Here is a 12,577-nt window from a genome sequence, read left to right on the forward strand (position 1 = left end):
GTGTGTGTGTGTGTGTGTGTGTTTCTTCAAGCCCATGTGTGTTTGTTTATGCAAACCTGTCATCATCATCATTGTGCAGGTGTGTTTATGCTGCCACTGTCTCTCAGGCCTCACTGTCACAGTCATAACAGTATCTCATGATATGACAACGTTAGGTGTCAGTCAAAAAGTCAGTTAGTATGCTGGGTGTGATGGTGTGGATGAACACCTGATATATCGGAGGAATGTGACAGATGGATGCTACTCTGATGTGAACTTCATGTTTATTTTGTGTCTGTTGCAGGATTACCCTGCAAAGCCAGCTGACACATTTTTAGTTTGCTTACTCTTTTCTGGCAAGGCTTAGTGGACATTTGCTTGGGACAGGCATCATTTCAGATAGCCCGCACAATAGATGATTTACGAGTGTAACGTTGAATGTCCAGTCCAACATGCCAGCTGTTCTTAAACGTTGTTAATTTTCTTCCAAGCTATCCCTAGATGTTGGTTTCTGACTCAGTTTATGTGAGAAAATTAAATGGCAGTTCAAGGTTTTGAGTTTTGAGTCATGGTGAGTCATCATCTAAACCACTGCTCACAGATTGAAGATTGGTCTTGCTTCGGGCTCAGTTTAATCTCTGTGGATATTTTCCAGACGGAACTCTTGTAGCGAAAACTGAGCTTGCAAGATTTAAGCTGGCTTCTTCGACTCCAGGATTACACCCTCCTCTGGGCTCAGAAGAATCTCTTAGACTTATTACACCCCTCTAAAACCCTGGTGAATAAACTTAAAACTGCATCACCATCAAGCTAAAACCATGGCTGTTTATCTGCAGAAACTGATAAGTTAACTACAACTTTGATGTGTTGTCTCTGGTGTGTGGTGCTGAATTAGTCCGAGCAAAATGATATTTGAAAATTCTTGTTATATTTGTTGACTGCAAATAAAGAAGCCTTAATTTCTGCTTTTATGAATACAGAGAGCTTTTTTCACAGCCTGACGTGTCCATGAGTCTGCAGCCATTTAATATTTATAAAGTTCAGAGCTGAGCACACCAGTCCTTTGTGCTGTGTGGTGTTGGATAGCTGCTTTTTAGACTAAGCTGTCTTTGCTTTGTGTGTAAAGAACGAAATGTGTGATTTTGTGTTTGTGTTTCCATGCATCACCCCCTCTGTCTGTGTATTGTTGAGTGTGTGTTCTTATCTTCCGCTAACTTGTGTTTGACCTCTGACCCTCTTTGTGTATGCGTAAATTTGTGTCAGAGCGAGGATCAGTCACAGTGGGTCGGTTAAGCTGAGCATCTACATGACAGTCTACACAATCACCTACGTCATCCTCTTCATCTATGAGGCAGAGGTAACATATACACACACACACACACACACACACACACACACACACACACACACACACACACACACACACACACACACACACACACACAGTACATTACCCACACTGCACTGTAGTCAACATTGGGGCTATTGAGGTTATTTTAATTATTGACTAATCCATTAAATTTTCATTTTTATTATTTTTAATCAGAAATTCCCAAAGCCTAAGGTAGTTTCTTCAAAACCCAAAGACACTGAGTTGAAAACCCAAAGATATTAAATTTACAATAATGTAAAACCGAAAGAAGCTGCAGATCCACATTTGTTTTACTATTTTCTAACACATCATAGACAAAGATGAATCAATTAATTGGGAAAATAACCAGCAGTGAAATTAATATTTTGCTGCAGCCCTCATAAAATCATCTGTACAGTAGTTACTAAAAGCTCAGTCTACTGCAGTTTGGTTCTTTTCATTTTAAATTCAGATTCCAGCTCGTAAAACATTTGAACACTTCACCTCTGATGTGATTTGAAAGCAGCATCTGAATTACGCCCAGGATGACTGGTGATGATTTCTGACTTGATATAGTATCTGCACTTGTAATTGCTCTCTCTGGCTTTTTTTAATAATCTCACAAATATTCATGGTAGAGTAGAACCCACGTGGGCTGTAATGGCCTTTTCTGTCAAGTCACTTAATTAAATTGACACATCGCTAATTATGAATATGCAAGTTGATTGTTTAAACAAAAAAAAACAAATTCCTTGATGTTTTTCAAAGATCCAGCAACAATGAGGCAACTAAAAGCACAACTAAAGCGATTTGCACTCCCTACTGTACCTGAGTTATAAATCTTAGATCAATGAATGTTAGACTTACTAATCAGCATACTGAGAGATCTCCACTCTCATTAATCATACCGTGTCTCTGTATGTGAAGATGGAAACAGATTTTTAACAGCTATGATGTTATAGCATATGAGCTTATAAATTAATTAGACACTTGGGAGTGTTACAGTCACATACATCTGTGCATGCTGCAGAAGCTTCAGCACAGTCCGATCACGATGGTACATTCAGGGACAGTGGATTACAGTCTTTGAATACAGCCTATGAATGACCCAGTGGGAATAATGCAGTGGAACTATCCTTGCTATATTTAAATCTGGAGCCTATAGCTATCTCACACACTGCAATATGTGAATCTGAAGCAGTGCCTGCCCTCTTACATGGTCCCTGCTTTTGAAGAGCTCAAAACTCAGGAGAGCTCCTGCTAAAAATACACCAAACTAGGTTACAATTGGAACTGAAATAAAGAGTTGAAGAGTGTTCTTGGTGCTCGGCCTGCAGGGAATCTGACAGGCCTGGGTTTGCTGGTTGGATCCCAAGAAACTCCACACCGAGCCTTCACACCAATGCATTATGTAGCACGAGGTAACCGTGTATGGCCAACGCTATCCAGTCACTGGAATGTGAAATGCAATCTGGTGTCCGCAGTTGCAAGCACAGGCACCACACACACACACACACACACACACATGCCGATGACCCAGTTGGGAAGAACAAGTGTCAATGTCAAAGACTCACACAGAACGCAACAAGCTGAGCTTTGGCTCGGGAATTTCATTGCAGCGGCTGAACCACGAGCAATCCATCTTAGTAATTAGGGCACAGACTACAATGTGTAGCCAAGCCAAACAATGCTTATTTTTTACTTTTAAGTTTAAACTTAATTTTGGCATATCTTGTCATGTTCCTGTGCCAGTTCTTTGACCCAGGTGAAGTGCTGTACGCCTATGACAGCCCCGCAGGCTACGGACTGATGGGCCTGCAGCTGCTGGCCTACGTGTGGTTCTGCTATGCCGTGCTGGTCTCTCTGAAACACTACCCTGAGAAACAGCCCTTCTACATCCCTTTCTTCACCACGTACACACTATGGTGAGACCTGCACGGCTTCCCCCACTCTGCCCTTGCTGCGGATAATAGCACCTGAGCGAGATTGCAGGAGTAGAAAAATACACGTTTCTCTGTTTGAGGTCTCTTCAATTTGAATAATTTATGCTGCTCTGTAAAACTGTGCATGAGATAGCTGATGCTTTAGCAGCCCAGGAATGAAAAGTTGTTTATTTAACACTACCCTTCTACAACATTGCGTGCCCAACCTCTGTGTTCTAATAACACTGTAGATAATTGTACCTGAGTGAATGATTGCTAGAGGAAAACATCTATTTTTACTCAGCGGATGATTTACTCTCTTCTATCTACAATAATTTATGCTACCATATATATGTGTGTGCTAGATAGTTTAAAACTTTGTACTGGAAAGTTTTTTTCCTTTTTAAATAACCCTGAGAAAAACTCTTCTGCATACACTTCTCTGCTTCTCTGCCCTTCACTCACTGGGTGTAATAGCATAAGCTTCAAATGAAGTGTAGATTACAAAGACTAATATTATCTCTGTATTTCTCTCTAATTGCTACCGCAATCTCCCGCCTCATTATCTACGTCTCTCCTCTCCTTCCATCTTCATCTTTCTGTATGCTTTACATCTGTTTCTACTCTCCCGGCCTCTCAGTTCTCATCTTTTCTTTGAATGTGTTCTTCATTATTCTAAATCTACTCACTGTTCTTCATCAGGTTTTTCGCAGTGCCTGTTATGGCTTTGATCGCCAACTTTGGGATTCCTCGTTGGGCCCGGGAGAAGATCGTCAACGGCATTCAGCTCGGCATCCACCTCTACGCTCACATCGTTTTCCTCGTTCGTAACACACACACACACACACACACACACACACACACACACACACACACACACACACGCTCATGCACCCTTGCACTTCTACATAGTTCACATTATTCAAGAGTCATTATTGCCTCTGTCTGTCATATATTATTCACTATCCTTGAGTCATAACTGCCTTGTGCTGATTGTCTCCCCCACACATCTTTATCTACCTCTTCCTCACCTTCAACACATTGTTCTTTACTAATGGGCCGACTGCTCACACAAATTCCCTTTTATTTTTCTGCTCACTGCATGCATTGCATTTCCCACTTCTCACTTGGACCTTATATGTTCTGTTAGCTACTATATATACTTTATACATAGATTATATATGTAAAAATCTGCGGAAATCATCATATATTTTCATCGTTTAATCCCTTAGGTTATCACAAGACCCTCGGCAGCCAATAAGAACTTCCCATATCATGTTCGGACGTCCCAGATTGGGATCCTGCTGTCCAGTCCGAAAGCAGGCGAGGGGGCAGAGAGTTTCCCCCATCATGCCTATGGAAATGGCTCCTTCCTGGGAGACTCTCAACCAAACTTTACTGAACTCTTCTCCATCCAATCAGTGAGTCTAATTTGACATGTTTTTCGATGCATGCTTAATATCTTAGATCAAATTTGTTAAAGCAGAAGACACAGAAGAGCAAGCTCTGTGAAGTGACAGGCACAGAAACAGGTTCAATTTAAATGCAAGCATCAGAATCAGAATTGTAGCTTGTAATGTGTGTCTCTATCCAGCTTAAACACCTCCCAAGCATTTAGCAGTGCTTGCTATATATAATTAGATTCATCTAAGTTGTACTCATTTTTTGATGCTTTTAAAAAGCAAACATTACTGTGTCAAACCTAGCTTGAAATTAACTGATGTCTCGTCTAACAAAGATGCCTCAAACTAGAAGGCATCAGTGTAACAATGTTTTTTAAGGATTATTTCTTGGCGTAAACTGCCGTCTCTTCCTGTGGGCGCCAGTTGAATGACTGTAAGCACAGCGTGAACATAGCACACGCACTGATATGAAAACACTTGGGCACAAGGAAATAATGATTAAGTAGAAATGTTGACAAGACCAAATTAAGGCGTCATGTTTGCCGTGATGAATTATCTAGCTTGGGGAACTTTTAAATTTGTGGACGTGGTTTTTTTCATACTGCACAGAAATGAGTGACAGCAGAAGGGCTCTGACTCTTCAGCTACACTGATACAATGTGCAGACATAAGTATGAATAATACAACACAAAGGAGCAACCATAGAGGAAGCAACCCAAAGTAGAGAAAATGCATGCCAAGTGACACAAAGTCATGACAAGGAAGGACAAGTTTCAAGTGTTCATTGTATAAAAAGGCATCAAAGCTTTAAGATAATTTTAAATTAATAAAGTTAGATGGCAGTAATAAATAGCCCAAAATATAATAAACGTGAATTAGAGAAAACAAGCAACTCTCACCATAATGTGTTTTACAAATCAGTACTACCACTTAGAAATGAATTGTCTGACTCCCTGGAAGCCAGTGTAAAGAGGCTTAATTTGCTGCAAACATCTAATTGGAAGACAGTGGGAAGACCATGCAAGAGTGTGGCTGCTAAAAATCTAAGTACAACAAAACCACCATTTTCAGCCCTGGTATCAGTGTGGGTCATAAGAATCTCTCCTATTTGTTGTCAAATAAAATGCCCTCAGTCTTTATTTAAGTGGAGGAAATGTAGTTGCAGATGATTACTTGCATTGACACAGGGAGTCTATTGGACCAGGGTCATTTGGTGAAAAAGCAAATCTGAGTGTTGTCTCCATAGATTTAAACAGCATGGCAATGCAGCCTTTTTTGGTTTTGCAGCATTTGGCCTGAAGGGTAAATTGTGTGGTTATCACAAGGGTCTCTGCGCTATAATGTAGTCGGAAGCCAGAAAATTGAAATTGAAATTGAAAATTGTCTAGAAAACTGTTTACAGATAAAACAGATGTGCCATTAGTTTTCCCAAGATGGGAAAGATTTTTTAAAGTATAAATACAGGATTTAGTATAAAATCATCCATCCAAAACATCCATTGCAACACGTGAAATACTAAGTACTGTAACTAAAAACAAAGAATCAAATAACAATAAAGACAAGTGGGATATGGATTGGGTAGAACAATCCAAATCATTAGGATGGTGTTTCTAATACTTTGTTTATATGACAGGATGAGCTGGGCAATAATTCAGTTATCACATTTTAGCAGGAATCATACCACAATTAAGTGATCCTATAATTTCATATTTGTAGCATTTTCTGGTGACCAAATTAGTAATTCCTTGCAAACTGTAATTAAAAACTAACAAAACAATTTACTAAAATGTTGGTCTCGTACAGTTTAATGCATTAGTGGAACACAGTTCATTGCTTTGAAAATCTGTGTGATTTCTGTAGAGTTGCAAAAATAGGTCAATTAGTCGATCAACAGAAAATGAATCAACTAAAAGTAGTTTGATAATTGGTTAATCATTAAAATCATTTTCAAGAAAAAATGCCAAAACATTTTATGGCTCCAGCTTTAAAATTAAAGAGAATTTTCTCCGTTTCTTTGTCATACAGTACGTTATACTAAATTTAATATGTTTGAGTTTTGGACTGTTGGTCGGACAAAACAAGACATTTGATGATGTCAGTTTAAAACTTTTACTGATTTCTGATGTTTTGTAGACCAAACAGTTATTACATTAATAATGAAAAAGGCATTAATTGGAGCCCTAGACTTTGCATACATTTGCCATGTAGTGATTTGTATATTGATATAAAACGATATCTGAAATATTTAATGATTTCAACCATATCCCCCAGGCCTACATAAAGGCTCTCCAATACAGTAAACTAATCTAGAGTAGGGTCAGTTTGTGGAGAGTAACATAACTGAATTGGAGGTCAGGAAACCAAGTACATGTGTAATTCACCTCGACCTATCGGTGAGCTCGAGAGGAGGCTGTAAAAATGTGATGTATAGTGTCTGCAGCATCCACATAACACATGAACCTACATCCAGAGGATCAGACCAGGTCAAAGGTGTAAAACCATCACCTTCTTCCTTCCAGGACCCGGTGAAGACAGTGGAGGAGACGGTGGCCCGTAAAGGACCCGAGGTGCCAAGGAACAGCGAGCAGAAGATCATCACCACTGCTGCCGACTTGACGGCGATATTGCCCCCACCTCTGCCTCAGATACCCCCACGCCTGGCCGCATGCTCACCCTCACTCCCGCCCCGACTCCCTTCCTTCACAGAGTATTTCAGCATGCAGAGTGGAGGAGGCGGAGGAGGCGGAGGAGGATTCGGAACGAAGGCATGAGACGGTACAGAGGGAGAGGGGGAAAGGCGTTGAAGGAATGGACAGAATGACAATACAAAGTAGAGTGGAAATAAAGGTGTTACTGTTAAAAGACGGCCAAAAAAAAGTTTGGATGGGCGAAGAAGAGAAATCATCAGAAAATGAAACGGTCCCTTTTCACCTGTGAATATAAATAACCTGAATGGAAGAGTGAGGGGGAAATGGCTGAGAGATAGGAGTGCTCAACTTGTTAAAGAATAAAAAAGCAATAAAAATTTGATGTTGACCAGTAAATGGCACACAGGGAGAAAGATGACAAAGTGGATGTAGCCAGAGCAATAGGATGATAGCTGTGCACGGTGCGGAAATGAACAAAATTCTTGAAATACTTCTGTTCAAAAATTCATGAGGCATTGAGGATGGTGTATCTGGAGGAGTTTGTAAATAGCAAAAACGGGAGAGAGCTACCACTCTATATAGTTTTATTTCAAAAAAGGAAATTTGTTGTCATGTTTTTTTCCACATTATTAGATTCCAGTTGGTGCTGTGACCATCAGAAAAATATCATGCCATTACATTTATCCAAGTCATGTAAAAAAACCAAGACTTTTTTTATGTTTGACACATTTTGATAAAGCATAGATATTATATGGAGTTTATTGGGTTACTTTATATTCTTATATGCCTTCATTGCAGCTGGTTATTCTGGATTGATATACTGATGTGTTGATGTAAAATGTCACGTTTACTGTGGGCACTTCTAGGTACTCGTAAAACACGCATGTTTGTATTGTATTTCCCGTCCAAAAAGCTGATATATGTGACTCCACGTGACCATACAATATTCGCTTATTGTGTGTATTGAAATCTATAGTTTTGTAAATACATACAATAGGCTTTAGTATATTTTTAACTGGATAAATTCAGTTGAATGTTATTCCAATCAAAACCTTGGCTGTCTGGAACATGAAACCAATAATATACTCTGTCGGTTTTAGTTGAGTTTTCACTGGAGTGCAGAATATGCCTGCTCAAAAAAATGTGTTTCTGTGTATGTAGACGTTGGTGAATGTACTGATGCAATACAGCACAAGGACAGGGATGATTTTCAAGTTACTGGAATACTACAGTACACCTTTTGTCAAATGTTCTTTACTCTCTCCTTGGCTTTCAACTACAACACATTCATGATTTTAGAGCAGGGGGATGCCCTTTATTCAAATACGCAAGTAACTTAATCCTCACCCATATCTAGTACCTGAAACATGAGTTGGCTTTATCTCACTTTAACGTTCAAACAAATATTCCTACTTTTGGATCCCCTAACATTGAGCTATGACAAAAAAAGCCTTGTAGATTAACTGTTAAAACAGCAACACAGCTGTACATTTTGTCTGTCCTGCATGGAGCACTTTAATGTTCCTGGTCTTACTCTGTTTATTTGTGATGATGTCACCTTATAAGACTGCTTTGAAACCTGTATTCACATCACTTTGAGTACTATTCCAGATGCATACACCTGTAAATAGTCTGAAAATGTCATCGACTGTCCGGACATTTTAGGGGAGGTATCATGATCTGTCAACGTAATTTAACATTGAATTGCTGAAGTTGACAAGTCATGTAAGAGTGTCACTTAAGATGAGTTCACCACTACCTGCAATTCAGAAAAAAAATATTGGTGAAAGTACTCTAACAAATTCAGTTTTATCTTGACTGTTTTGTAAAAATGGTGATACTCGGCTTGTAGTCCACATTTATCAACGAGAGTCTGTCTGCAGTGGAGTACTGTAGGATGTTAGGACTGTGGTGTGTAACTTGTAAGAGTGTAGTCAGAGGTGTAACTTAGCCTGTGAAACAGAATGATACTTGAATTATAGTACTAGTAGTTATTTCTGATTGTGTCCGGTTTATATTTGGCATGTCTGCCATTTTGTCTGCTGTTGCCTATTGTTACGGTTGCCATGACTTGACTAAACAGACAATGGGTGAGTTGACTAACAGACAGGCTTACTGAAACTGTATCACTGCTTCAACCTTGTGTATATTGACATACAATATACACAAGAGACCCTTTGTGGAGAGAACTGGACAAAAAGAGATTATGTATGCATGACAGAAAACAGCACAGCTTTTAGGCTACTCGGAGCGATCTGTTTAAGAGCACATCACTGAAGCACTATTCAAATGCATTTTAATGGTGTCAAATGAAAATTCTAAATACGCTGTACATATACACTTTTTGCCAAAATAAAAAAAAAGGTTTTATTAGAGGGCTCGTCTGGGTGTGTGTATTATTTGGCTACTGTGTTAATAAGCAGTGTCTGTGTTCCAGTTAGGACAAGGGCATGTGTCCAAAGGAGTCAATCTAATATCCGTAAATCATATTTAGAATCTGTTCTCATTACAAGACTCCATTAATATGAAACACCACAGGGACAGGCTCCAGGCTAGTCACAATTTGATGTAGGCTAGCCTAATTATTTCACAGTCCCTGCCAGTATCCCACTCCTGTGCTGAAGTGCAGTCACAACAAACTGCGCCTGTCTGTGCCTGTTCTCCAGTAAGGTTATACATTTGCAAATGGCTTTCAGGGTAATCACTGCCACTGTCTTTGAAGGAAAAAGTTGTTACATTATTCTGTAACAATTTGTGATGCCAGCTCAGGAGTTATTTTGTGATTTAGTGATCAAATTTGTCCACTAACTTCTTTTCACTCGTCTTATCAAATGTATTGCAACCTAATACAATAGTCCAACAATATGTAAATACTCTGACTTGTGCTTTTATTGTCAGGTGTTGTATTCTTTGTCCCCAGGATGACAAAATAACAAAAACACTGTACAACGTAGTATAGCATAATAGACAATTTTTACTTGTCATAAAGGGTTTCTTCAGTGTCAACCTAATTGAATTGAGGACTTCTTCCCCTGAATGAAGTAGGCATATAAGAAGCAGGTGCGCTCTAATGAAAGATGCTATCCAGTTGCATTATGGGTACTGTAGGAGCCAGTGTTTTTGGAGTCTGACTCATACTTGGGACTAAATATCTCTTCCTCTGCTGCTTTGATTCTTTTACCACTTTTTTAAAATTTGTAACAACTCCCCCAATTTCATAGAAGTGCAATACTAAGTGTGCTGCTGTTGTGTGGGCCAAATCTTGTTTAAAGAAATAAAGCGAAAATCTGGAAATAATATTTATTAATACATAATCAGTCATAAATGTCTTTACATAATAACAGACACGTCCTTGGCTTCAGTTGACACTGGAGCTTTTGGACTGCTTTTCTGGTGAAGAAATTAACAAGTGTCTATATGCCACAACCTGCAGCAACTGCAAGTGACTCTTCAGAGGCATTTCAGCACCCAACCATCATCCTTCAGCGACCACCATCACCGATCCAACACCAGGAGGGTTTTAATCAAGGTTTTGCAGCCAATTGTTGTGCCCTCTCCTCTCTGTAGCCTTTGAGAAGCTGGTTGATGAGTGTCAGTTCATTCTCTTTTTTCACAGGATAGAGAGGAGGGAAGGGGTTGCCTTTGTACTCCAGGACGGCCATCTTCGCTCTGTCTAGGTTCTGTCTGTTGGGGATGCGTGCCATACGTGTGTAGCCATTTGTCTGGGTCTCAAACCGTGGAGCAAGGACCTTGAAGAGCTTAGGGACCAGATCCTTTTCCTGAAGAGAAAAGGCACACTCAAACTAAACATCGACTTCCCATGAACTGTTTTATATTCAGAGTGAAACAGCTTGTAACTTCACAAAGTTGAGAAGAGCTGCAGACACGTACCGTCAGCCAAAAACTGGCCATTTTCATCGCCTTCTCATCAGTGTCTCCCTTTTTGGCATAGTCAATAATCTGGGACAAAGAAAACATATACAGTCAGAACCATTGTGTAAGAAACAGAGACATTAAAATTAAAATATGTTGCCTGTTAGACACACATTCATATTAAAATAATCTTGTTCACATAAGTTAGTTTAATGTGGGATGAACATTTTTGGATCGAACCAGATGAAGACCTAGTTGCCTTTATCAGTCTAATAACACTTTGGGAATTGTATAATAAGAGGCCAATAAGGCTGATCATATGCCTTGGCTAGTTTTATAACTAATTTTGTGAAAGATAATGGGTTTTTTTCTATTACAATGTGCACATCAAAATTATTTTAAACATGAAATCATGCCAAAGTTTAATTATTTCGACTCTTAAAAATTCACTTTTCTTCTTCCACCATAACATCATATGGACAAAACCTTCACCAAATGTGTGGTGGCTGATATTGATCCACCATAACAAAATCTCAGGTCGAAAGATGTAGGCTATGTAACTTGTATAGCTTTCCTGTTTTAATTTGGCTATTTAAAAATAGATAAATACTGTAACGTTAATGTCAGCTGAATGGGTAGCTAGCCAGCAGCACCAGGTCGTAGTCACCTTTTCAGCGTAGAAGCGGACTTCATCTGCTCGGGCCGCCGTGGTTTCTATCCTCTCGTGTCGGACCAGTCCTGTCAAAATGTTCCGCAGCATGTTGATTCGGGACTGCGGACCCATACCCATCTTCCGGGCCACCCGGCCGTGGGAGATCAACATTTGCAACGTGAGGCGCATCTTGTCCGGTTAGGTTCGCCTGCGTGAATCTGCGACAAACAAATGGAAAACTAAACTAATCGAGAAAATGTTCCCAAGTAAAGCGTATTATCAATTTAACCCGCCCTCTAGCTATCCTACAGCGCAGTTACCTCAATGTAATCACAAAGCCCGAGGTCAGCAATGCGAAGCCCGTGCGAAGCTGACATTAGTGGTGCGTCGTCAAATATGTCCGACTTGGTAATAGAACTGGGGAGCGACAGTTCCACTAAACTTACTGCAACCAGAAACGATGAAAATCAAGAACCGCAGAAAAAGAATATCAAGGTCATTGTTATTATGATTCTTAAAAATAAGCGACAGAGTACCTTTGGGTGTCTGTATATCTTTGTTTTTTGGGATTGTTATTGTATAACTTGTAATGGGGTAATCAAGCAGAATATAAGTTATTTTTATTTAGTGTTAATTTCTACAGATTTATTTATTTTACTTCATTATTTTTAATACTATTTACTCATACTTTGTTCTGTTTGATCTCTTATTTTAAATAAATATTAACAGTCTATGATTTTAATTGCATG

The 12,577-nt window shown here is 39.4% G+C and overlaps 2 protein-coding genes and 1 long non-coding RNA gene across 3 annotated transcripts in view; 2 read left to right on the top strand and 1 right to left on the bottom strand.

Moving 5' to 3' along the window:
* tmem145 (transmembrane protein 145) overlaps positions 1-9,678 on the top strand; it is a 50,437-nt gene extending 40,759 nt beyond the window's left edge. Inside the window, exons 11-15 of the mRNA XM_039804842.1 lie at positions 1,243-1,336; positions 3,083-3,255; positions 3,955-4,075; positions 4,485-4,673; positions 7,175-9,678. Coding sequence (XP_039660776.1) covers positions 1,243-1,336; positions 3,083-3,255; positions 3,955-4,075; positions 4,485-4,673; positions 7,175-7,426 — 829 coding nt within the window. The 3' untranslated portion in view covers positions 7,427-9,678. The remainder of the gene's footprint in view (positions 1-1,242; positions 1,337-3,082; positions 3,256-3,954; positions 4,076-4,484; positions 4,674-7,174) is intronic.
* Positions 2-944, top strand: LOC120561670. The gene is made up of 2 exons (XR_005639632.1): positions 2-550; positions 635-944. It is a non-coding gene; the product is annotated as an uncharacterized LOC120561670 (long non-coding RNA).
* Positions 9,679-10,589: 911 nt separating the features above from the next.
* mrpl17 (mitochondrial ribosomal protein L17) lies at positions 10,590-12,278 on the bottom strand. The gene is made up of 4 exons (XM_039804848.1): positions 12,149-12,278; positions 11,844-12,046; positions 11,195-11,263; positions 10,590-11,082 (listed from the first exon to the last, which is right to left on the bottom strand). Exons 2-4 carry the CDS (start codon positions 12,015-12,017, stop codon positions 10,828-10,830), a joined length of 498 nt encoding a protein of 165 aa, XP_039660782.1. The 5' UTR covers positions 12,018-12,046; positions 12,149-12,278; the 3' UTR covers positions 10,590-10,827.
* Between the last annotated feature and the right edge of the window lie 299 nt (positions 12,279-12,577).

This window comes from Perca fluviatilis, chromosome 7 (genome assembly GCF_010015445.1).
Source record: "Perca fluviatilis chromosome 7, GENO_Pfluv_1.0, whole genome shotgun sequence".
Taxonomy (NCBI): domain Eukaryota; kingdom Metazoa; phylum Chordata; class Actinopteri; order Perciformes; family Percidae; genus Perca; species Perca fluviatilis.

Bases quoted from the DNA above. Each gene is read 5' to 3' on its own strand.
- mrpl17 (XM_039804848.1), bottom strand. From the start codon at position 12,017: ATGCGCCTCACGTTGCAAATGTTGATCTCCCACGGCCGGGTGGCCCGG. The intron at 11,264-11,843 runs GTGACTACGACC...TCTTTGTCCCAG, and splicing joins TCCGCTTCTACGCTGAAAAG to ATTATTGACTATGCCAAAAA. The intron at 11,083-11,194 runs GTACGTGTCTGC...TTTTCTCTTCAG, and splicing joins TGGCCAGTTTTTGGCTGACG to GAAAAGGATCTGGTCCCTAA.